The following is a 27,131-nucleotide window of genomic DNA, read 5'->3' on the forward strand; positions in this document are numbered from 1 at the left end:
AATATTCGTATGGCAGTTATTGGTGAGTAAATCTTGCCACCCCTTTCCCAAAACTGCAAAATACCTTTAATGTTCTCCAACTAACTTTAGTTTAGGGAGTGTGCCTTTTATCTGATCATAAGATGCAATGCAAAACATATCAATCTGTATCTGTGAAAGAGTAGCTGGAACAGGATAATGCTGAGGATCTATAGTACTATATGTCCTATTAGGATACCTTGAGTGGAGCATAATCACAGCCACAAACGTGTATTTGGAATTGGTTTTTGTAAAATAAAATAAATGTATAGAAGCTGGGTCTAACCCTCTTACCTTGTCAAATTAAATATTTACATTTGATAAACAACTTTTTAACAATGTTTTTCAAATAAACGATAGCAATCAAATGACAGGGTATCAGAGGGCCAGTAATCTAAAAATATGCTCTGTGCAGCAAACAAATGCAAAAAATATTTTCTAACTTTGGATAATGAAACTTTTCAGCACAAATAAAAAGATGGAATATCTTATCTGGAAAATAAAAAGAATAATGGGGGTGATTCAAACTTCATACCAGTGATATGGTACAATATATACATCACTCCATCAAATGAGTCATATATCCTATGAACAGATTATAATGGGGTCAGTTACCTTAGTATATCTCACTTTCTGATCTTTTTGAGTACTAAATGATATGCTTTAGGCACATAAATACATCGCAATGTAAAAGCAAGACCAAATAACCATAAATGATTTTGACGCTTTATTTTTTAGAAAAATAAACATTTTTAGAAACAGAAGTACAAAAACAATCTGTTCGTACAAATTACAAAATAGTGTAGCAATTTTCAGTGGCAGCTTTCACTGAAAGCAAATAAATTAGATACCATCTGTACCTTTTAAATATTACTATTTTGAGCACCAGTAACGACTGAGTAGTTTTAGTTAAATAAGTCTGATAATTAAAATTTGGTTTTATTTAATGATGTATAAAATTAAATATAATTGACCACTGTAATGAAAATGACAGTAGTTTGTATCTAGTGATTTGCTATAATGCATTTCCTGTTGATATCTATAAAGGTTAATTAGACACAGACTTTATTTACTAAGTGTCGGGTTGTAAAACCTAAGACTTCTGTTCATGTACATGCCCGATAGCAAGACACAGCTAGTGAAAGCACTGCCCTTTTAAATATCGGGCATGAACACGAACAGAAGAGTTGGATTTTACACACTAATACCCCTTTGCCACTGATGATGTCATCTCCAAGTGCCGTCACTGCACCCATGTGCAGTGTGAACGGTGCCGTTCCGGGAATAACCCAGATCGGGACCGCGGTGCAAAAGGGGTCTGTCCCGGGTCTGACCCAGTTTGGAGCCATGTTCCAAATCCCGGGTCAGACCAGGGACTTTGGTGGAAATTCAGTATTAGTAAAGAAACTCCTGAATCTCGACAGCAGTTGCCACCGTGATACCTATAGGTAATAAATCAGAATAACCAAAATGCTAAAAAGATTGGCAACAAAACAATATATATAATAAATCACACATCAATGTAATTTGTAAACTAAATAATTTACGGAATTCAATTATAGTTAATTTTAAACAACATACTAAGAACATACTATTTTCACGGCATCTTTCTTTTGAACTACTTGATCATATTGTAACACAGAAATATTTCATTGTGGGGTTGACAATATTATTATTTTTTCTTTCTACATGAAATAGGTAGCAATCAAATAAGTTATTTACACAGGGTAGCTAAAGCATTCAGATTAACACATGCCTATCACACATAAGTAACCCACTATTTCTGCTGAAACAATACTTAGCCTATCAAGTCACTAGTAAGTAGTAAAAACTGAGGCATCACTGAGGCATGAGGCAGAGATATTAATTCAGTTCATACAGGTACTATCTTTCTCGCCCTATGGTATGTAGGCGACTGGCATAATTTAAAGCCTCAAACCTCTTCCAGATTGCAAATATTAAATAGAAAATCTCACTGTAAACCTATCCTGGAGAGTTATCTGTCAGGTAATAGCCTTGGCAAGATGCAAAGAGAAGCCATTTGTCTAGTTTTCAAGGACTGTTAAATAAGATTCAGCAGTAGGACAAGTGTACTGTATCTTGACCACCAGTATGAATCAAATACATGGTTTGGGTACACAGGGGGAGATGTACTAAAGCCGCATATCCACTACACGATGAATGAACGATTGAACGATAACGACATAGTTATCGTTCAATCGTTCATTGTACTGTGCAGTGGATTTTGTGGTCACACCGAACGATATGTCGTTCAGTGCAGGCACCCTCCCTCATCCCCAAACATGCACGTTCAATTGTCCATTTATATTGTGTAGTGGATATGCGCCTTAAGCCTTGGAGAGCGATAAAGTGGAAATAAAGTACCATTCAATCAGCTCCTAACTGCCATTTTTCAAAACCAGCCTGTAAAGTGACAGGAGCTGATTGGTTGGTACTTTATCTCTCTCCACCTTACCTCTCTCCAAGGTAAATCCCCCCTCAGCATTGAATAAAATTTTAAAGCATATTTTTGATGTATGATTTTCTATTGATTTGTTGGGTGTTGAATGATGACAAACACATTTATGGAAGTACATATCCCTGTAAATGCTGTCAGTGTATTTTATATGAAGTCTAATAACTCTTAATCTAAGTAACAACAGTTAGAAGGCCAACATTTGCAGATTCCTCACACAAGTGTGAGATATTTAGTTACACATGATTTTTGGTTTTTGAGCAGGTAGAAAAACAGTTACTTTTGATAAAACTTGCACCTAAAAGAGGGTGGAAAATATTTGGTTTAATATAGCGCTTTGTGGGAAATATTTATGGTTCAAAGCACCATACAATATAATACATCTGTTAAAAAATAAAAACGTGAACGATGTAAACACACAGTTGCACAAGAATTCACATGTACAAAAGACTGGTACATACACCCCCAATTGTGCCTTGGTAAATATGGTAATTATATTTTCTACTTCTTTTGAGCTCATATTTTGCAAAAAAAATCATGAGACGTATATTCTACTTTCTGTCTTTGGCAATTCTGATGTCTCATTGTACAGTGGCCATGGATTTGCAACTGTCATGATATTTGCACTAATGGGTCATTTCTGTCTCTTGATTCTTCCTATACATTTTACCTGGTTTAAGAACTGTGTACAGCTCTTCGAGTTAACTGAGGTTTGACATTGGTTTGCTAGCATCACCCTGGATCAACATCTTGGTTAAGATGTTTTATAGTTAAAATCTTATAATTTACGATAACAAATATTTATAACATAACACATTACCACTTTCTTCCTCATCCCTGTAAAAATGAAACACTGGATAAAAACCGCCAGTGCATCAGTCCTTGCGATTGTAAAGGCGGCAGTCGACTGACATTGGTATGCTTGAACCAATCCAAGAGTCATTCATCTAAACTGCAGAGCTAGCTCGAAATACAATTTAAAGATAATCACCATATATTCATTATATTAATTTCTAACAGTGTATCACATTATCTTTGTTTTTTCTTCCTTTTAAATCACATTAATTGTTGATTTATTGCACATCCACCCTGGTAATTCAGGTAAATACAAATACCACTCTAGAAATTAGAATGAATATTAGTGCATTTTTTTCCCCAAATAATTCCATGCCGCATCTGAACGACGTTGTCTTATTGTAAATAAAAAAGTCTCCGTCAATCTGTCATTTTCAGATATGTTATTTTATTTTGATCGGACACAAGATTTTTGGAGCTAGCTTTGAAGAGGACGAGCTGTCGACCTAAAGACAAACGAAACAAACAAAAAATAACTAAACGTTACACAAAAAGAGTTACACAAAAATGCAAGATTATTATTGATTATTGAATATGTCAATAATTTAATTTTTTTATTTTGAAAATAACCACAAATTTACCAGTGTTTTGAAATACACATAAGGAAACACACAGAACTGTAATGATAAACTCCTTTGCCAATTAATAAATAATTTGTAGCATGGCACTCACTACTTAAGAAAGCAATATGAGCAGGAAGTGAAAAGGGCGGGACTTCACTGAAAAGTGGGAGGGACTTAGCAGGAGAAACAGCACAAATATTTTTGACAAAAATTAAAATGCAAATACAACAAAAAGACTCCAGCAGAGAACCATCTGAGGAAAATGTATTTAAAATGGTGACCACAATTTTTATAAATGCAGGGTATTTTTGATCAGTAACTTTAGTCTGTTTCTGCATTTTAAAAATTCTTCCTCGTCAACCCGAATGCTTATTGCTATGTTTACTGCATGTAATAGTAACACAGATTGTATATGATGTATGGTATTCATCAATCCAGCCTCTGTTCTACAATGTATACCATATATAATTACTTTCTTGTATTAAGGTGCTGAGAATGGCTGGCTGTCTGCTTAGTTTCAATTACACAATCAGTCCTTCCTCACATCCACATTCATTTCAACCTATCTTTCACTAAAGTCTTGTATGTTTTTCTTCCCCAGATACTTCTGTCTGATCTAAGGACTGTTGAACTGGGCACCGGCTTCATATGCAGGATCCAAGTGAGTGACTTATGTAGTGACATGTAGGAATTCTCACCTTTATTCTGCAGATGCTGTGTTTTTTATGTAAAATAGTTTTCATTTTCCACAGCAAATCTGTAATATTCTAGAGCATGAATGCTCAAGAGTAATAAAATATACTTCAGAGGGGAAGGTGGGCATCTGTATTTTTTCTGCTATACCAAATTATTAGAATTATAACTATCTTTGATAAATCAAATTAACAGAATTAAATATATAAAGGTGAACTTTGGGGTGTGGTATGAAAAGTCAATAATCGGGATCTCGACATTCAAATTATCAACACCAGCATACCGACATGGCCTGAATGTCAACATAGACAGGGAGGATGACTTGTCAAGCGTTGACATTCACAATGTTGACTTTGACATTATTATTAACATTTATGTATATAGCAAATACATATTCTGTTATATATATAGCGCATACATATTCTGTTATTTATATAGCGCATACATATTCTGTTATATATATAGCGAATACATATTCTGTTATTTATATAGCGCATACAATTTCTGTAATTTATATAGTGCATACATATTCTGTTATATATATAGCGCATACATATTCTTTTATTTATATAGCACATACATATTGTTTTACAGTATATCTCGAAAGTATTCACAACGCTTCACTTTTTCCACATTTTGTTATGTTACAGCCTTATTCCCTAATGGAATAAATTAATTTTTCTCCTCAAAATTCTACACACAATACCCCATAATGACAACGTGTATAAAGTTTTTTTGAGATTTTTGCAAATTTAATAAAAAAACCCACTAAGAAATCACATGTACATAAGTATTCACGGCCTTTACCATGAAGCTCAAAATTGAGCTCAGGTGCATCCTGTTTCCACTGATCATACTTGAGATGTTCCTACAGCTTAATTGGAGTCCACCTGTGGTAAATTCAGTTGAACGGACATGATTTTGAAAGGCATACACCTGTCTATATAAGGACCCACACTTGACAGTGCATGTCAGAGCACAAACCAAGCATGAAGTCCAAGGAATTGTCTGTAGACCTCCGAGACAAGATTGTCTCGAGGCACAAATCTGGGGAAGGGTACAGAAAAATATCTGCTGCTTTGAAGGTCCCAATGAGCACAGTGGCTTCCTCATTTATAAATGGAAGAAGTTCGGAACCACCAGGACTCTTCCTAGAGTTGGCCGGCCGTCTAAACTGAGCGATCCTGGGAGAAGGGCCTTAGGGAGGTGACCAAGAACCCGATGGTCACTCTGTCAGAACTACAGCATTCCTATGTGGACAGAGGAGAACCTTCCAGAAGGACAACCATCTCTGCAGCAATCTATCAATCAGGCCTGTATTTTAGAGTGGCCAGACGGAAGCCATTTAGTAAAAAGCACATGGCAACCCACCTGGAGTTTGCCAAATGCACCTGAAGGACTCTCTGGTCTGATGAGACAAAGATTGAACTCTTTGGCGTGAATGCCAGGCGTTATGTTTGGAGGAAACCAGCACCGCTCATCACCAGGCCAATACTATCCCTACAGTGAAGCATGCTGATAGCAGCATCATGCTATGGGGATGTTTTTCAGCAGCAGGAACTGGGAGACTAGTCAAGATAGAGGGAAAGATGAATGCAGAAATGTACAGAGACATCCTGGATGAAAACCGCTCCAGAGCACTCGACCTCAGACTGGTGGCGACGGTTCATCTTTCAGCAGGACAACGAACCTAAGCACACAGCCAAGATATCAAAGTAGTGGCTTCAGGACAACTCTGTGAATGTCCTTGAGTGGCCCAGCCAGAGCCCAGACTTGAATCCGATTGAACATCTCTGGAGATCTGAAAATGGCTGTGCACCCACATGATGGAGCTTGAGAGGTGCTGTAAAGAGGAATGGGCGAAACTGCCCAAAGATAGGTGTGCCAAGCTTGTGGCATCATATTCAAAAAGATTTGAGGCTGTAATTGCTGCCAAAGGTGCATCAACAAAGTATTGAGCAAAGGCTGTGAATACTTATGTACATGTGATTTCTTAGCTTTTTTTTTTTTTTTTAATTAAATTTGCAAAAATCTCAAAAAAACTTTTTACACCTTGTCATTAATGTGGTATTGTGTGTAAAATTTTGAGGACAAAAATTAATTTATTCCATTTTGGAATAAGGCTGTAACATAACAAAATGTGGAAAAAGTGAAGCGATGTGAATACTTTCCGGATGCACTGTATAGCGCATACATAATCTGTTATTTATATAGCGCATACATATTCTGTTAATTATATAGTGCATACATATTGTGTTATTTATATAGCGCATACATATTGTGATATTTATATAGCGCATTCATATTGTGTTATTTATAGAGCGCATACATATTGTGTTATTTATATAGTATATGCATATTCTGTTATTTATATAGCGCATACATATTGTGTTATTTATAGAGCGCATACATATTGTGTTATTTATATAGTATATGCATATTCTGTTATTTATATAGCGCATACATATTGTGTTAATTAAATAGCACATACGTATTCTGTTATTTATATAGCGTATACCTATTCTTTTTAGAGATGTGCAGGTTCGGTTTTATTCGGTTCTTTTCGCCAAAATTATCGCAAGTTCGGATTTATTTTATTGGCTATCCAAAACACGTGATAACCGATAGCCAATAAGATGCCGTTTTTGAGATCCGAACATATCAGAGTAAAACCGAGTAAAACTGAACCCGCACATCTATTGCTTTTATTTATATAGCGCATACATATTCTGTTACTTATATAGCACATACATATTCTGTTACTTATATAGCACATACATATTCTGTTACTTATATAGCACATACATATTCTGTTACTTATATAGCGCATACATATTCTGTTATATATATAGTGCATACATATTCTGTTACTTATATAGCGCATACATATTCTATTACTTATATAGCACATACATATTCTGTTACTTATATAGCGCATACATATTCTGTTACTTATATAGCGCATACATATTCTGTTACTTATATTGCGCATACATATTCTGTTACTTATATAGCGCATACATATTCTGTTACTTATATAGTGCATACATATTCTGTTACTTATATAGCGCATACATATTCTATTACTTATATAGCACATACATATTCTGTTACTTATATAGCGCATACATATTCTGTTACTTATATAGCACATACATATTCTGTTACTTATATAGCGCATACATATTCTGTTACTTATATTGCGCATACATATTCTGTTACTTATATAGCGCATACATATTTTTAAATTATATTGCGCATACATATTCTGTTACTTATATAGCGCATACATATTTTTTTTATTTATATAGCGCATACATATTCTGTTACTTATATAGCGCATACATATTCTTTTTATTTATATAGCGCATACATATTCTGTTACTTATATAGCGCATACATATTTTTAAATTTATATAGTGCATACATATTCTGCTACTTATATAGCGCATACATATTCTGTTACTTATATAGCGCATACATATTTTTTTTATTTATATAGCGCATACATATTCTCTTACTTATATAGCGCATATTCTCTTACTTATATAGCGCATACATATTTTTTATTTATATAGCACATACATATTCTGCTAATTACATAGCACATTCAGACCATGCCGATCTTCATATACCAAACTTTGAGTTCAGAAACTTCTGTTGTATAGGCAAATTGGATTACTACCCTATCCAATGCACATACTGTACCTGATCTTATCTATTGTTGTATATAAGTATAATGAAGATTAATAATTCAGCATTTTTACTTTTAACAGGGATTACTGAATGTGGAATCCCAGTTAAAAGTAAATTAGTTGTAAAAAGGGTCACAAATCATACTTAGAAGAACTGTGATTTACATTCCTACACCATGAGAAATTGTGGGCACCGGCAGGGGAGGGATATTGCCCTGTGCATGGGCACATGGTAACCCCATGCTGGAAATTATGGGTCCTGTCGGTAGATCTTGTTCTGCAACACGGCAGAAGGAGTCATGGCCATAACAATTTTAGTACCTAGTTTTACTGCGTTGGCAGCCCCATTACTCTATACTGTGCCCACTTCAAGAATAACTTCATAAAATGAATTACCTGTCCAGGTTGTCTGATTACTCCAAACAAAAGCCTTGCACTGTGAATGGTTTTCACAAACTTCTATTGCTTCATTTATATCAAACACTGAGAGGAGGCACCCGTCATGATGGTAAGATGGCCAACATCTGTAGTCTTCATCGACTATGGAGACATCTTTCTCTTGCCTGTAGTCTGGAGACAAAATTAAACCATGTTATAAATGGTATTTACTTGATTGTATCTACATCTGACATGTCCTCAGCGATATATCACACCACTCCCAATGATGTCAGACCTTCCACTGTCACTAGGATACACTCACAAGATGTTCTACTGTGGGGGGATTGTTGCAAGTGAATAAGATTCAGAGGATAATTATGAGAGATTACAAAATTATGCGCTGGGGAAAAACAAAACTCTGCAATCTCATATCACCATACACAAGACGATCTATTAGATTTAGGATAACATCTTTACAAAGGGTTAGAACATATCTGCAGCATTAATATTTATATACATTGAAGTCTACATATTAGACAAATATAAAGGGAATGCAAAAATAGGATTCAAAACACTGAACATATACTAAGACACGATATACAGTATTAATAATGAAACATTTTATAGTTAGCACCATTGAATTACATCAACCGATGTTTACAGTGAATAATTCCACTGCAACACTAACAGTAAGCTGTGTAATTACCAGTGTGAATGTCGACAAAGGCTAACGGGGTGCGGTTGTCTCATAGAAGCCAAAGAATCACTATGAGTAACGATCACATTTATTTATAAAACCACCATCATATTTGCAATTCACTATACAAAAAAAATTATTATTATTATTATTATTATTATTATTATTATTATTGTAGGTGTTTCATTGTGTTATCCAGGAATCTATATTACAACAAACTGAGAATTATATTTTTTAAAAACCCCAGATTATTTGTGAGATTTTGTTTGTAAAATGATCACTCTAGTCACCACCATTCCATATAAACTGGCTGGTGGTCAGAAGTTCGCCCTCTGTCTGAGACCTAATAATGCCTTAGACATGCATAACAAATTAACACATGCTGCAAATTAGCCGGCGTGCTGACATTTGCTCCAGATATCCTAAAGCTTGATAAAACAGCCCATGGGCAAGTAATGTTGCCGTTTGTTTTCACTAGTCAATAAGTATATTCCCTGCAACACTTGATAAAAGGAGAATGAATGAATGAATGAAGCAGCCCCCGCATGAATTGATCGTAAGGTCTATGATGCCCTTTCCATCAAACAATCCGTCTTCATTTTTGCTGTAAGGGGGGAGAATTCAACAGGCTTCTTAATGAGCTGAAACATCCTAGCACTCTTTTTAATAGATCAGGAGAAAGTACATGGAATATCTCACATTATTTTCTCACCCATTTCTGTACTGATTAATATATTACCAAGCTGCCTTGGCTGCCGTTCAGTCTCAGATGGTTTTAAAAGCCACCCTCTTGTTCACTGTTCACAGCTACACCAAGCTCCCTGGCCATCACTGAGCTCCCTTTATGGTTGAAATCATCAGTGAATTAATCACTTTTAAATATTACAACTTAGCCTATTTATAAACACACCGTTTAGATGTAATAACTCAGCAGATTCACATTTCGCCGTTACATGTAACACGCGAGATGTAAACCACATTGCGATGCTTGTACTAAGCCTAAGTAAACAATTATATCTTCAAGCTATGCTGCGCTTATGTTTGTAAAGGGCAAAACGTAAATCCAGTAAATGGTATCACTCTCTCAGACCATTTTAATGAGGGTATAGTGGCTCTAGAAACTACTACAAGTTTCCAGGGCAACATTTCGTTTTGCAACCCGCAATAAAATACTTATCTGTACCCAACTTTTCATAAATGTCAAAGTTTGTGGTGGAGAGATAACGTGAAGTATTTTTTTATGTCACATCCTTTACAAGCTTTGCATTGAATAGATTGGTCTTACAGTTTGTCAAAAATACCTCACTGAATATTTACATTGACCTTACTCTACGTCTTCTATTCTGTAATTAAGAATTTTTATGTGGTCCTATAATGCTTTAACAATCTAAAAGTGTAACTAGCTGGTTTGTTAGGTCAATGAAAAAAAAAAATCTGTTGCCGTCTTTGACTTCCTCACCTGTTCAGTCTGTCTTAAGGATGGCCATCTACAATCAATGATTAGCAAACATTGATGGTTTGCCACTAATGGTCAATGGCTTTGTCATCAATGGTGGAGGTCCGATGGTTCTGCGTCATCAATGGCAGAGAGTGCATCAATGTTTTTCTTCCTGGGACACACAACGTAAGGCGCATACCTCCGCCCACTGACATGCCCCTTAGCAGTTGCATCCCCTTCCCTGACTGCGGGCCATGCCTAACAAGCAGTGATGGTCATCAATGATGTAAACCATCAATAACTTCCCGTCAATGGCTTATTGCCATCATTGTACAGCACTGATGGTAGCATGATTAGCATTAATGCTGAACCATTCGATAGCCACCTCTAGCCTGTTTGTAAGTACTCTCAAACATTCTTATTTGCTAACAGAATAATAACAGCACAGTTAAAAGCAACACAGTATATACAGAGATAGACAGCCCCCTACACTTCAGGGACCCCATGGGTGGCCCTCTGACCTTCAGAAGGGCCACACATTACTGATATTCTCAGTAATAAGTTAAAATAGTTAATTTAATGAAGAAAAGGCATCTGTCTGTAGAAACATATCAGCTGGCATTTTAACATGCTATAAAAAACTATTTTAACAATAAAAGAGGAAGCAGAGTTGGGTTCGCAGGTGAAGGCTCGGAAGGCAACATGAAACCCCAGGGTCGTCTGTTGTCCATCACTGCAAATAATGTATAGTAGAATAATGTAAACCAAAACACATCTACCTATAATAATAATTGCATGAAACAACCCGTTCCAAAATGGCTCGATAGAGAAAAGTCTGTACATCATTGGTTCTTCTTGTTCTTATTCCTTTCATCATTTGTAATATTGTAGATCAGTTTAACAATTAAATGTTGTGCTTCTACATGAACTAATTATAGTAGTAAAACACCAGAGGATACAATTATTTGGCAAGCTCCACAAAACGATGGCTCTGGATCAAGGTTCACTGCTACCTTTATTTCTGCCTTAAATAGTGAACCTGTGGGATGTCTGTTTCTGCTTCTTATGTTCTGGAAGCGGAGCTGCATCTAGGAAATGGCTGTAGATTAGAACAATATTTACCTTTAAATTTTGCCCGAAGGCTTTCCAAATACCGTATAATTGTTTGATGCCAATTGAAAACTAATTGAAAACAAAAGTCGACCTATGAGTTTAAGCATCATTTGCATGCAAGTTTGACTTATATTCTTGTCTATAATATATACAGTATATACTGTATATATATTTTTTTCTTAATGTCTCCAGATATTTTATATTATTATGAATAATAAAATATTTGACAGGTTCACTGAAATATTTAAAAATGTTAAGATTTACAACTTTATACTCTAAGGGGCTGCTTTAGAATTGGCTGCATGCCCATTCGCGAAGCGTACAGTATCTTACGTGAGTTTGCACTACATATGCTCATAAAATGAGTGTACACATATATGATAATGCAGAGACAAGTACACTCTGATTACATCTACACTAATGACCAGCATAGAGAGGCAGTACGGGGGTATGAAAGGGTGTTCTTGCGTAGACAATGTTCAGTAAGGGATAATTCTTTGCATGCAGACCAGTACGTACGCATATATATGCCTGTTACAAGGCGTACCTATTGCACCTAGTCAGGCTAACTATACGCTGGGGGTGATAGCTTGTAGTAAATCAGGCGCATCTTGAGATATGTACAGCAGCTCTACATATATGATGGAAATATGCAATTTTTCTGTACACTTTACAGTAATGTACTTTTAGTTTACTTCCAATTCTGCATCTGCCCCTAAATCTCTGGATCATTAATCCTTGATGAGTTTTCATAGCAAATGCAGGAAGAATAATGGATGCAGTCTGCAATGTTTTATTGTGTCCATGGTCCACATTGCGTTCACTATGAATGCCATGTGCAGCACCAGGTTATAAAACATGAGCACTCACATACTAAATGCCTCCACACCACAAATGGCCAACTATAGTTAGCTACAAAATACAAGGGGTACCAGCCCAGAATATTTTGAAAAAACTGTGTCAGGGGTCCCCAACAGTTACTCAACTTGAAACTTCAAAAAATATTAATCCAGCTCTACAGTGGTCCCATTTGTCACATGGATCAATGATTTTCATTATTAGGTATCTCCTAAGAGCGACACATCTGAAGCTTCAAGAGTATTTTGTCTAGTTACTTCAGCTGTATATTCTTGTGTGGAACTATATAAAGCTGGGCAGTATGGTTGGCATAATGCTTAGCATTATATCCTCACAACACTGAGGTCCTGAGTTCAATTCCCGGTCATGGTTTACAGTATCTGTGTAGAGCTTGTATGTGTGGGTTTCCTCAGGGTACTTTGGTTTCCTCCCACACTCCAAAAACATAGTGATAGGGTTATTTCGTTACTGACAAAAAAAATAATCCTTGTGTGTGTGTCCATATGATAGGGAATATAGATTAAGAACTCTACTGGGGCAGGGACTGATGTAAATGATTGAAATATTCTCTGTAAAGTGCTGAGTAATGTGTGCGCAACCGTATATAAATAAAAATAATAATTCTAATAATAGTTTAGGTAAGTGGAATGTTTATTTTATTTATTTATTACCAGTTATTTATATAGTGAACACATATTCCGCAGCACTTTACAGAGAATATATGGCCATTCACATCTGTCCCTGCCCCAGTGGAGCTTACAATCTATATTCCCTACCACATGCTCACACACATACACACTATGGTCAATTTTGTGGGAACCCAATTAACCTACCAGTATATTTTTGGAGTGTGGGAGGAAATCGGAGTACCCGGAGGAAACCCACGCAAGCACAGGGAGAATATACAAACTCCACACAGTTAGGGCCGTAGTGGGAATTGAATGTTAGAGAGTTATCTTATTTTTGTTGAAACACATACAAATGCAACACTATATAGTCTGACAATCTAAACTAGCTGTTTGCAGCCCACTGGAAAAATACATACATATTTATATTTAGTATATTTGTAGTATATTTGTAGTATTTTTTTATATGAATAACTCAGTACATTTAAATTTAATTTTAACTGCCAAGAACTGTTTAATAAACACGTTTAAGGTTTGTTTGTTTTTTTACATACAGTACCTCATGTTGTCAAAAACATATTTTCTCATAAACTAATTGCACACAAGGTTCAATTTAACAAAATACCCTTACTTTCTGGCTTACACCAAACCCCACACTATCTTACTAGTAATGATCAAGGAGGCTTCAGCTCTCAAGAAAGGAAGCTTATTTAAATGAAGTCAATGGAATTTGAAGTCTCTCAGCAGTAAATCACATCATCAAAAGGTCAAAGTTCTGGTCAATTTCCAGACTAATGATGTTTAAAACAAATAAATACTTGCCTAATACAAGAAACGCAGTCATAAATTTAAAATTGGCATGCATCACACTGAGAGGAGCATTGAACTGGCAAAGAAAAACAATATGGTGAAAATTGAGATTTGAATATTCTTAAACCTAATTTATGTCAGAACATTAAAGTAGAGTAATGAAGAAGAAACTTAGAGACAATTTTTTTTCAGATCAGATGTGCAGATGCAGCAGCAATGATTTGTATAAGGAGAGCGACTGAGCACCTGTCACGCGGCGAGTGATCACCATCTTCACCTATGACCATTCCACACATAAACAGTATTACTATAGGGCGCCTGGGGCTAGTATGAAGTCTCCAGGTATGTCACCCACAGCATGGATGTGTCCAGGGTCGGACTGGCCCACCAGGGTACAAGGGAAACCCCCGGTGGGTCCCACTGCCTGAGGGCCCACCCCCTCCTCTATGGATCAGGTTCCAGACTATCCACTGGATGTGTCCAATTGTGCTGTTTATGCAAACTAATCATCCTACATCCCAATTGTAAAGCGCAACGCACTATGCGGGTTGGTGCTTTACATGTAAATATTGACATGTGACATGAACGGGTAAAGTCGGCATGAGATATGAGTATGAGTGCATTGATTTGTAGCTCATACCTACTTTTTCTCCCGGGAGATCATGAGGAGTAGGTTCAGAGAGGAGGGCAAGTGGTGTTGTGACGATAATTGCAACATCGTCACCCCATCCCCCGTGACATAATACTGTACAGAAGTAGTTGAAGTGTTCCGGGAGGATTGACTACTCTCTTGAGATCTGGCAGAATCCACCCAAAGGGCGGTATTCAATTGGCAGCGAAAACGGACATTTTTTTCGCCATTGGCGAAAATGGCCATTTTTCAGAAAAAAAACGGTGACATTTTCGACAAAAAAACAGGCAAAAATGGCAACAGGCAAAGAAAAAACTGGAGAAAAGTTTTCTCCAACCCAGACTAGGAGAAAAAAATGCAAAATCCCTATTTTTGGCAAAAAATGTGGGGATTTCTTTGACAACCCTTTGGACACCCTCCCCCTAATGATACAAGGAGGTGAATTACAATTGCATGTAAGCGTCCATACAAATATGCAAGACAAATATGACTGTTTAGGCAGAGCCGTAACTAGACTTTTTGGTGCCCTGTGCCAGAGAGAGCATTGGTGCCCCCACCTTCCCCTCCATTTTTTAAATAGGGACATAAGATAGTGCACCTGAAAAAGGGCCATGGCCTCATGGGGAAGGGCCAGTGAAGAGATAGGTTTACTCCTGGGGCAGCCAGGAGATGCTGGGGATAAAAGAAGAGGAAGCTACAAGTAAGACTGATAATAAACAGGAAAAGTGACAGGTCCAAACAGCGTCCCCTGCCCTGTGGTGCCCTGTGCCATAGCACAGGTCGCACTACCCTAGTAACGGCCCTGTGTTTAGATGCATTTTACTCTAAAAGCAAAAAGCAACCGAAATGCAAGATAAGTACTTGTAAAGTGCAGAACTTAAGCCGCGTATCCACTATGCGATGTTACTGAGCAATTGCATGATTACAACATTGTAATCGCACAATCGCTAAGTAATCGTGTACAAATTGGCCATTATTATGTCGGAACAGCCAGCGATGCGCGCTCCTGCTGGTCGTTGCCGACATCAATTATCTACTGAACATACTGGTCAATCTGCTGATAACGACAGATTGCCCATGTTCAGAGATGATCAATCGTTCAGTGTAGGCACTGCAAGGGGAAGGGGAACGACGGTACGATTACGATGTCGTACGATTACGGTATCTGCTAGTGGATATGCGGCTTTACAGCTACTTTGTGTAAGCTCCAAAAATACACCTACAAAACACACATTTCAGATGAACCTCTATGTGCTCAGTGTTACTGGAAGTTGTACAACAATTTTTATGTAACATGCAAATGCACTTGTGTCCAAATATCAATCAAGTCCTAAATGTTTACTGGGTGTTTCTCTAGTTTATGTATAAAGCTGTTTATTTATACTGTACTTCCTTTGAGTACTAACCCATTACATATTGGATTTGAACCATTGTTCTTCAGACACCATTTAACAATTTTTTAGTAAAACTACTTTAACAGGTCTTCGCTTTCTTTATTTCTCTTTTTCTTGGTTGGAATACAGCATTTTCTCTAATAAGGATTTGTCTCTCGACAAAAAAGCCTTGTGACCAGATTTTCATTGTTTTAAATAGCTGGAATTGCCTTCAATCTGATTTTAATCACTCTTAATGACCAGTTATTTCAGCCTCTGCAAACCTGACTGCATTTACTACCAACTTTAGCTACCAAATGAAAACATGGCCAAGCTATAACCTGCCAGTACATTCTGGGTCTGAGCCCCCAAAGCCACACTGTTTACCTTTAATAAACCTTTCAAATATATAAGAAAGAAAACAGCTCCTATTGCTCTAACATATATCTTTAATTAGGTATTAGAATTTTAAATCTGTGGCACAGAATTATTTATATAGCTGATGTCTGATGATCACCACTTATACCCCTTTTACACCAGAGCTAAAACCCGGGTTATTGCAGGGTTAACCCGGGTAGCTCCTTGGTGTAAAAGGGGACAGGGTTGGATTCCTAGGTCGAGTGACCCAGCAATCCAACCCAGGTAACTAGCAGGATTTAATATGGGAATAACCCGTGAAACCATGCAGTGTAAACGGCACGATCCGGATCACAGTTACCTGGATCGCGCCGCATGGCTGCCGATTGGCCGGCCTCAGTGGCGCTTGGAGATGACATCATCTTCAAGCGTCCACTTCCACGCCGGAAAAGCCGGGTCTATGCAGACCCGGCTCCGGTGTGAACGGCGCCGGCTCGGGAAAATCGTCGGTCTGGGTCTGATCCGGATAGGAAAACTGTTCCAACCTCCGGGTCAGACCCGGAATTTTGGTGTAAAAGTGGTATTATTCATCATCACAATACAACTAGAGTGTAGGAGTGGATCACTAAAAAATGGAACGAAGATGTTTTACTGATATTATATTCATTTTGATCAAACAATGAAAATAAAAAGTGCTCTGTGTCAATAATAAATGAGCTCTAATGAACTACATTCAGGTAACTAATGTTTGATATTTGATATCCACTATGCTGCTTAACCACACAAGGTGGGGACAGACACTTATTGTAAATTGGCAGTAGACTAATACACAGTCTCTGCATCACTGCTTTATTATACTGTACATATTAAAACAATGTTCCTGCCTGGTCCTGAAAAGGCTATTGGTGATTGAACACTAAGAGGGGAGTTTACTCCGCAGCTAATTCAACGCGCTACCAAATTTAATTAACTGCGGGGAAATCCATAGATTTTAGCACTTTGCGTGGAATCTAGGGATTAGCGCGCATTAACCCATGGTTTACTGAACGGGGAAAATGCAATTCTTTGAATAGCTCCAGGGCGTGAAATCCAGAGCTATTCCCCATGCAGCAAACCCCAGGCCTAATTGAATTCGCCCTAGGGGACTAAAGCAGGGTTAGTCGCAAAAAAATGGCAGCACAGACGGTGTAATGGTTAGCGTTACTGCCTCACAAAACTGAGGTCGTGGGTTTGATTCCCACCATGGCCCTAACTGTATGGAGTTTGTATATTCTCCCTGTGCTTGCGTGGGTTTCCTTCGGGTGTTCCGGTTTCCTCCCACACTCCAAAAATATGCTGGTAGGTTAATTGGCTCCTACCAAAAATTAACCTTAGTGTGTATGTGTGTGCGTGTGCAATGTGGTAGGGAATATAGATTGTAAGCTCCACTGGGGCACTGATGTAAATGGCCAAATATTCTTCTCTGTAAAGCGCTGCGGAATATGTGTGCGCTATATAAATAACTGGTAATAAATAAATAAATAAAATAATTACTTTTAAAACACACTGAAACACAGTATATTTTCTAGAGATGAGCGGGTTCAGATTAGTTCGGATTTCCACGCCAAATTCGGATTTTTCCAGCCAAAAATAGGGACTCAGAAAGAGGCAAAATGTAATTTTTCATGGACAAACATCATCATTCCTGCACTTTGGTCTAGGAATGATAATGTTTAGCAATGAAAGATGACGTTTTGCCTCTTTCTGAGTCCCGATTTTTTTGCAGCAAAAATCCGAAATTGGTGTGGAAATCCGAACTAATCCGAACCCGCTCATCTCTAATATATTCACACATATGCAGCAGAGAAATACACATTGCAAGATGCGGTAGCAAATTCGCCTGGTTTATCATAGCGATTCTGTGTCTGTGCCTCTTAACATGGTCTGCATCAGACGCATTGGCCTCTACCCTTCCCCGTTCTGTCTCTACAGTCATATGGATGCACATAATGACAGATACGTGCAAGTTTGCACTGTCGGTTATGTGTGTGATTTCTGTGTTTGGTGCAAATTTGAGCAATTTATGCTACGCAAAGAATTACTGAGACCTTGGATGGGGAGGGGGTGGCGGCATCTTTTTGTGTACATATCCAAGGTGGGATATATACATAAAAGGTGGGATGACTCCATGACCCTTATAATGACCCAGGGTAAATTGGCGCTTCAGATTACCCAAGCATCATAAGTTCAATTCAGCATCAGGCTCTAGGTTCCCATTCCCCAATTTACTAAACAATTTATACAATTTCTCTATCAGTGAACCACCAACGCATCAGCTGCTGCCTAGAAAATATCGCCCTGTATTAAGGGTGCATACATACAGTAAGTCCTCCTCTTATAGTAGAGGTTTGCTGCCCACACTTCCAGAGGCTTGGAGCTTATGGGCTTTTGCATAGTTCTCTTTCTGTCCTAGTCATTTTATTGAAATAGATACATACATATTTCTCATTTTCCCCAAAATTGCGATGTCACATGCAAGCGTAAAGCTATTTATTGAATTCTAAATGATTGTGCAATGTGACATGCCACAAGAAAACAAACACTGATTCTCTGAATATCAAACAAAGAGACGTTAGCTGTTCTTGGCAATAAAATGTCTACATTACAAAGGAAAATGTCTAGTTAGTTACCCATAACAATAACCGTCCAAATCCTGCCCTGGTCGTTCCTATCTCAGTTCCACACAGGAATAGCTTTCAAAGTCTCTCTGTACAGTGTGCCCGGTTTGCAGAAACAACGTTAGGAGTACATTATAATTTAAAGCACTATAAATGTTTTACAGCTCTAACATTTTTAAAGCTTAAGACCTACATTTTTTTGTAACCTGATCAGGGTTCACCTTGTTAAACCTTGTTTTATGGGAACGTTGGGCTTCACATGCTGTTTCACTGGATTTTCAGAGTAATTGTTAATATCACTTTTCACACTTGGTGTTGTTCAAAGGAATGGTTTTTCCTCTATCGAAAACAGTGGGGTGACGTGTGAAAGGGCAACTGCTCCATATGTTACAACGCTCGCTGTCTTTTTTTCCTCTTGGTATAACAAGCATTTTATTAAGGATTTGAAACACCGGAGGGAGGATAAATCAGCAAATTAAAGGCATGTGCTCTGCTTTGCTGCTACAAACACTTTCATTTCCTAGTTTTACAATTATTGCGTAACATTGATACATTGTGATTTATATACAGTTATTTACAGTAAATGATTTCCTCTTCCTGTTGTAACCAAAACTTTCTCTTGGCATGAAAATTTCTAGTACGGACTGAAAAGAAACATACTGTACACTGACAGCAGTAGAAAATATCTTGAATTTATAAACAGATTGAGTTTTTCATTTTTAAAGGAAATAAAATAATTTATAATTTTAACAAATCAATGCTTTTCATCGCTAATACAAGTATGATGGGTAAAGATGAACTCCACCCAAAACCTAAAATTTTATTTGAGTAGAGCCAAATAAGTTATGATGTAATGCATTGGGGTGGGGCGTTACATTTATCTGGACAGTGTGGTTGCACAGTCGTTACCACTGCAGCCTTTCCCATTACACCATCTTGGCCAACAAAATAGCTTCTTTACTGTGTGTATGAGTATGAAATACCGGCAGTCGGGATCCTGGAGGTCAGAATCCCAACGCCAGGATCCAGAGAGGGTTAACATACCGACACTTGTTGGTCGGTATGCTAACCCTCCCCCTATCTCTACCCTAACCCTCCCTGCTTAGTGCCTAACCCTAACCTCCCCCTCCCCTCCCCCTAAGCCTGACCCTCCCCTCTTAGTGCCTAACCCTAAAATTTCCCCTAGTGCCTAACCCTAAACCTAACCCTCTCCCCAACCCTGTTACTTACCTTCGGCATCCCGGCGGCCAGAATGCCGGCGCCGGGAATCTGACCGGCGTCGGAATTCTGGCGCCGGTAATGTAAGTGTCTGCATCCCAACCGACCGGGATACCAAACACATACCGTATAGGAAAGTGTTCTTTAATACAGTTCACATGGACAGCCTTGTAATAATTCACTGCAAGCATTAACACTAATATATTCATGACTGAAATATTATTATATTTGCAAATTACAAAATGATGACTGATGGTTTTTCAAAGTTTGTACAATACAACAAAATGTTTACATGACATTTGTGTGATCTTATGTGAAAGTGGTTTTGCTATGACAAGACAGGACCAAAGTTCTGATAGAGATGAGTGGATTCCAGTTTTAGAATGTTTTGTTGTTAGTTTTACTATTTAACATTCCTTTATTGAAAGTTCCAAAGAAAGGGCCTGTAACAGTGTGTGTTTGTGCTTCTGGCCAGTACTATCTTCACTCTCAACAATGCAATGTTTGTATTATTTATTGCCATCTAAGACCTAATTAGACTGTGATGACAGTTATCACTCAACAGACAATGAAATGAGTATCAGTTAAAGTGAATGCTTACCAGCTTTAGGTACATGTGTAGCATTTGACAGGTACGAACCACTCTTGTATAAGTAAAGGACCTTCTCAAATTGCGCGGCTGTTTCCTCAATACTCCAACGCAGTTCACCTGAACAATAAAATATGTTTATAAAGTGTATAAATCAAAATAGCCATTCCTGGTTTATTACAATACAAAATAGCCATTTTAAGTTAAATGCTAATAAAAGATCTTCATTATTTTTTGAGCTGTGCTAAAATGACAAAGTTACATAATTTACAGTATTTTCCAGATTAAGCTGTATAAAGAGGCCAATGCTTCTCTTTAAAGAGCTCCCCCACCACGCCACTGAATAGCATTGCTACTCAAAGCCAGGTAGGAATTGTAGCCAAAGGCCCTCATTCAGAGCCGTACGCTCTGAGCAGAGCGCACGCTCTGAATGAGGGCCGGGCTCCATTTTCATGGAGCGTCCTCCTGGACGCTCGTATAGCTGTGGGTCACCACCCACAGGCTATACGAGCGTGCTTTTTGATGGCCGCGATGGTCGAGACCATCGCGACCATCGAAATTGCGAGCCGGAGCCTGCGGTTGATGTTTTCAACCGCAAGCTCCGGAGTGATTTTGGCTCTATCAGAGCCAAAATCACTCCCACTGACATCACTAGTGATGTCAGTGGGCCGGCTTCTGACGGGAGGCGTTCCCGTGGGAACGCCCCCGTCAGGGAGGCACGCCCCCGGCACGCCCACCAAAGGGGGCGTGCTGTCAATCAACATTGACAGCACGCCCCCTTTGATCGGACACAACGAGCGAAGGACTTTCCTTCGCTCGTCGCGTCTGGCGCATGCGCACAACGGAGCTCCCTCCGTCGTGCGCATGCTCAGTGCATAACATCGACCCACTTGCGAGCGGACAGCCGCTCGCGAGTGGGTCTGAATCAGGCCCAAAGTCTTCTTAGTACCATGTCATTGAGAATGTAAATACTACAATACTTCCAGAGATCATTCATAGATTTATGGTGGGGCTATGGACAGATTGAGCCCAATAATCCCATGAGCCATGGTGCAAGATTATCTCTACACCTTTCCTCAGCACCTGATCACTGTTCACTTCTCGTGCTGGAGTCGGTAAGAGATGTCTGAAGTCCACTGACGTATCTTGCAGAGAGCACTGATTAGACAGCAGCTCCATCATCCATTCAAATCACACAATAAAGCTCTGAGTCTCAACAAACTTACATTTTCCCATCTCCTGCTTCTTCTAGGAAGTGTGACATTCTCATCTGTTCCAGACCCCAAATTCAAAATAAATCTATCTATCTATCTATCTATCTATCTATCTATCTATCTATCTATCTATCAATCAATCTATCTATCTATCTCATATCTATCTATCTATCTCATATCTATCTATCTATCTTTAAATATTTATTTATTTTTACAGGTAGTACTGAAAGCCCTAGCAAGGTTTCCAGTTCCAATGTGCATGTATGAGTCGACCAGCTGGATCACAAATGTGTGCATCTACTCTTAAAGCTCTCAGCCAGTATTGCAGAGTGGCAGAGTTATACTCTGCAGCACCACTGATATTTTATTAGTAAATCATGGCGATAATTACTTTTTTAATAAATAACTCCATAGTTATTTTTGTTAAAGTGTTGTATTTTTTTATTATTATTTTTGGTACATACCTGTGGCATTCACTATGGCATCCAGCAGTGGTCTAAGGGAATGCGGTGCACTGTGAGGCAGGAGGTACGTAAAAAAGAACCTACAGAAAAATAGAAACCCATTTTTAACAAATAATTTTATTTTTTTAAAGTGCATTTGTGGGTAAAACTAGACTATATAAAATAATATTCCAGTGAGTAATATAATTACTACACCACTCAGGAAATATAGCCATATATCCTGATAAAAATGTCATAAATGACCCAACCCCAACTGTCTGGTTACCAAAAACAAGGCTCGTTAGACACAAGGCTGCCTTGTAATCACCTGTAAATGCTCCATTAACACAGCAGCTTGCTCTGGAGCTTAGCAGATTGTGGCTATTTGTAAGGATGTCTGGTACTTGGGTAAACTGAACGTCTATAACCAATGGAAGAACTTTATAAATTTGGGTGTGTTCCATCAGTAATTTAGGCTGATAGCACCAGAGAGTAAGCAAAGGTACATGGAAATTATAAGAAACAAGTTAAACTGTAAAAGCAAGAGTGATAAATCTAAGTGTGATAAAACTGCTTTCTCCATAAATTTCATACAACTTTGGTTTCTTCTTTTTTCAAGTTAATTTGCAGTAAAATAAAATGCTAAAAGCTGTAACCCACAGCAACCAATCAAAGAATGAATGCAAATATCTGACTGGTTTCTATGGGTAACAATATTAGCTGTTATTTGAGGAAAATATACAGTAAGGACTTGTTTCTTCTCCCTTTTTATGTAAATATTCCCTAAAATATATAGCCATAAATGTTGTATTATTATTATTATTTCATTAATCTTATGGTGCGTACACACGGTGCGATTTAAATGAACGATATGAACGATAACAATATCGTTTATCGTTAAATCATTCATATCGTTCATTTTTATGCTGCCAACAATCTACCAATGATGGACGATAACAAAATCGTTAATCGTCCATGCATGCAGGCCAATGGTCGTTGGTCCGGAGTGATATTGTTGGTGTGTGCTTGAATGATATAATTCAACCAACACACCGGGAATTTCAAGGGAGATCGTTCAGCGATTTCAATCGCTGAACAGATCGTCCCGTGTGTACGCACTATTACACCAGTATATTTAAATCAGATATTCATAATTCATAATGAAAGGAGTGGATGTCTGCATAACTTAGATGCCACCAGTTACTGTAGTGTCACTAGTATTAATTTATTATTATATTATATTATTATTATAAGCTAAGAGTTTGCTTACTTATGTGAGGTAAATTACATTATAACCATAAATCTAAATGTAATATAATGTAATAATATTCCTTGTTGCTTAATTGTCAGAAAAAAAATCTGTTTGTAATTTGCACTAGTAGGAACACTTGTGCAGGGATAAATGTACAAACGATTTCCTGTTACCTTCTTGCAGAGTTTAGATAAATGAATCCTTATATCTGATTGGTTGCTGTTGATTACGGAACCATTCGTGCATAGTTTTGTATGCAAAAAATATTTTTACTATGAGAATTTCTAATTTGCTAGAATATTATTATTATTATTATTATTATTATTATTATTATTATTATTATTATTATATTATATTATTTCCTGAAGTCCTCTTTTTCTTTCAAACAGCTTTATCTGTTGGCCAGACGTTTTGATATGCCATGACTTGCCAAGTACCCCTATAATCTATTTACTAGTGGTTGGGTTGAGATGAATAGAGTTTCCACAAGACGTCCATTCGCTGCAGTTCATTTTCATCAGGGCCTTTTAGTTTGTTGAAATCATCAACCTTTGGCTTAATGCGAAGTGTCATAAATCAGCACACGCTCACTGTCCGCTGAAAGGAAGAAAGCGTATTCTCCCCTACAACACTCTGCTGGTGTGCCTTTGTGAAACACAGATTTAAGGCAACAAGGAAAGCTTCTGTTAGTTCAAAGGGGATTAGGAAACCAAGGCAGATTAAGAGGACAAGAAAAGTTCATTAGGTCGTGTGTAAATCATGAGGCAAAAAAAATACACAAGGTCAACAACGGATTTCTAAAGGGACACAAAATCGAAATAAAAGCTGATTAAAAAAATCAAAAAGAGTCTTGTATAATTGACAAATATACGTGTAAATGTTCTAATACATGACAATGGTTGTGACATTCTGTGTACTATAACGCTAAAGCTATACTGTAACTAAAAACTACTACCCAAAACACTATATATATATATATATATATATATATTCATAAATTACATAAAAAAAAAATAATAATTAATATCACTTTCTGAAATACCCATTCATTCTGTTGGGACTCCAGGAAGTCTGTTATACCTGTATGCATTGTAGAGGTTCCTCTTCTCATTCATGTTTTGACATCTACCTTCAACAGAGCATGGGAGTGTAAAATTTCTTGCTGGAAATTCCATGAAGCAATTATCATTGGCAGTACAAGGTGTCTCCTCCATGCTTGCATCATCTAAATCAGTTACTTTCAGTTCACCATCAACGATTACAAACTGCCGAGGACGAAAATCCAGGAGGGTTATGGAGCCGAGAGGGGAATGGGCCAAGTAATGCAGCAGTCGTACTAGGCTGAGGCAGATCTGCAATGTATAGAATAGAATTATAATTAGCTTTTTTTGTTTTGTATCTTATTTCAATTCATTTGCTCGTAAAAATCAAAAGATGTACAGATTATATGATCAAATCTGATTTTAGTCACCCATCCTCATGTTATTCATCTTTTGGCGGGGTGGAAATATAGAAGGGGCATGTGTTGTGGCTGCAACAGGTCTTTACTCTCTTCTGAGTATGCACCGGACCACAAGCCCCTACTCAAATTTTGATATGAGGCCCTGGGATGCACCATTCCTCCCTTGGCCTCATGTCTGAATTGAGAGGCTGAATTTTGCTTCTTTTACATTGTACAGGAGGCAAATATTCTAAGGGGTTAATGTGCCCTTGCCCATTGATTCCACGTAAAGTGCGGAATCAGTGGGATTCTCAGCGCATTAAAATGCAGGATCTGATTTTTTCCTCATAGTTCACGAGGCGGGATATGATCTGCGGGGATTCCGGCGCTCAGACTGCCAGTGCCGGAATACCGACACTTGTCAGAATCCCAGCACCGGCATCCCGAAGGTAAGTAGTGAGGTTGGGGGTAGGGTTAGTGTTAGGCACTAGGGGGAGGGTTAGGGTTAGCAGGGCCACCATCAGGGGAGGAATGCCGGGACTGGAGTCCCGGGCCCGGCCTCTGTCTGAACGTGGGAGGGGCCCCGCCCGCTACTACCACCTCTGCAGATCCTGCAGCCTGCTGAACTACCCCCTTGTAGAGAGGAAAGGGGGCCGGGCCGCCGCTGCTGCCGCCCGCCGACCTGGTCCCCGCGGCAGCCTTTAGTAAATCATAGAGCTGGAGGAGGCAGCCAGGGCCCGCTCGGGCCGCTCCTCCATCAGCTTATACTAGTGACAGCCTGATGGAGTCAGCGCACTTGACGTAATGACGTCACGGCGCCACTGTAGGGCGAGGTCGACGTTGGAGATGCCGCGGGTTAAGAGGAGCGCGTCTGCAGTGCTGACCTGGTGGACCATGGAGGAAGTAGCCACCGCATAAGGTAAGTGGGGAAATGGCTGGTCAGCAGGGGAAGGAGGACAGATAAAAATGCACAGCCTGGATCAGGCTGCACAGACTACATTCAATAACGGGGGGGGGCGGGGTGAGGTAATAAAAATGCAGGGCCTGGCTGCACAGACTACATTCAATAACAGGGGGGGGGGGGTGAGATAATAAAAATGCAGAGCCTGGCTGCACAGACTCCATTCAATAACGGGGATTGAGGGGAGTGAAGTAATAAAATTGCAGGGCGTGGCTGCACAGACTACATTCAATAACGGGGGGGGGTAATAAAAATGCAGGGCCTGGCTGCACAGACTACATTCAATAACGGGGGGGGGGCAGGATGAGGTAATAAAAATGCAGGGCCTGGCTGCACAGACTACATTCAATAGCGTGGGGTGGGGGTAATAAAAATGCAGGGCCCGGCTGCACAGACTACATTCAATAACGGGGGGGGGGTAATAAAAATGCAGGGCCTTGCTGCATAGACTACATTCAATAATGGACCGGGGGGGGGGATGGGGGACCTGCCTATTCTGTCAGTCCCAGGCCCCACAATTTCTGATGGCAGCACTGAGGGTTAGGCACTAGGGGGATGGTTAGGGTTAGGCACTAGGGGGAAGGTTAGTGTTAGGCACTAGGGAGGAGGGTTAGGTTTAGGCACCAGGAAGGGAGGGTTAGGATAGGGAAGGGGAGGGTTAGGATACAGACCGACAGGTGTTGGTATCCTAACCCGTCAGGATGCCGACATCGGGATTCTGACTGCCGGCATCCCGTACCCAACCCCAAAAGGCTGCGAGGAAAATTCCTGCCTC

The 27,131-nt window shown here is 38.7% G+C and overlaps 1 protein-coding gene across 1 annotated transcript in view; it reads right to left on the bottom strand.

The window, feature by feature from the left end:
- Positions 1-732: 732 nt before the first annotated feature.
- Positions 733-27,131, bottom strand: part of PKDCC (protein kinase domain containing, cytoplasmic) — a 54,994-nt gene continuing 28,595 nt past the window's right edge. The window contains exons 3-7 of the mRNA XM_088477290.1: positions 25,035-25,306; positions 22,724-22,803; positions 21,058-21,165; positions 8,697-8,870; positions 733-3,795 (exon numbers count right to left, since the gene is read on the bottom strand). Of these exons, the coding sequence (XP_088333416.1) occupies positions 3,710-3,795; positions 8,697-8,870; positions 21,058-21,165; positions 22,724-22,803; positions 25,035-25,306 (720 nt within the window). The 3' untranslated portion in view covers positions 733-3,709. The remainder of the gene's footprint in view (positions 3,796-8,696; positions 8,871-21,057; positions 21,166-22,723; positions 22,804-25,034; positions 25,307-27,131) is intronic.

Source organism: Taudactylus pleione, unplaced genomic scaffold (assembly GCF_031769625.1).
Source record: "Taudactylus pleione unplaced genomic scaffold, aTauple2 ptg000201l, whole genome shotgun sequence".
Classification (NCBI taxonomy): Eukaryota; Metazoa; Chordata; class Amphibia; order Anura; family Myobatrachidae; genus Taudactylus; species Taudactylus pleione.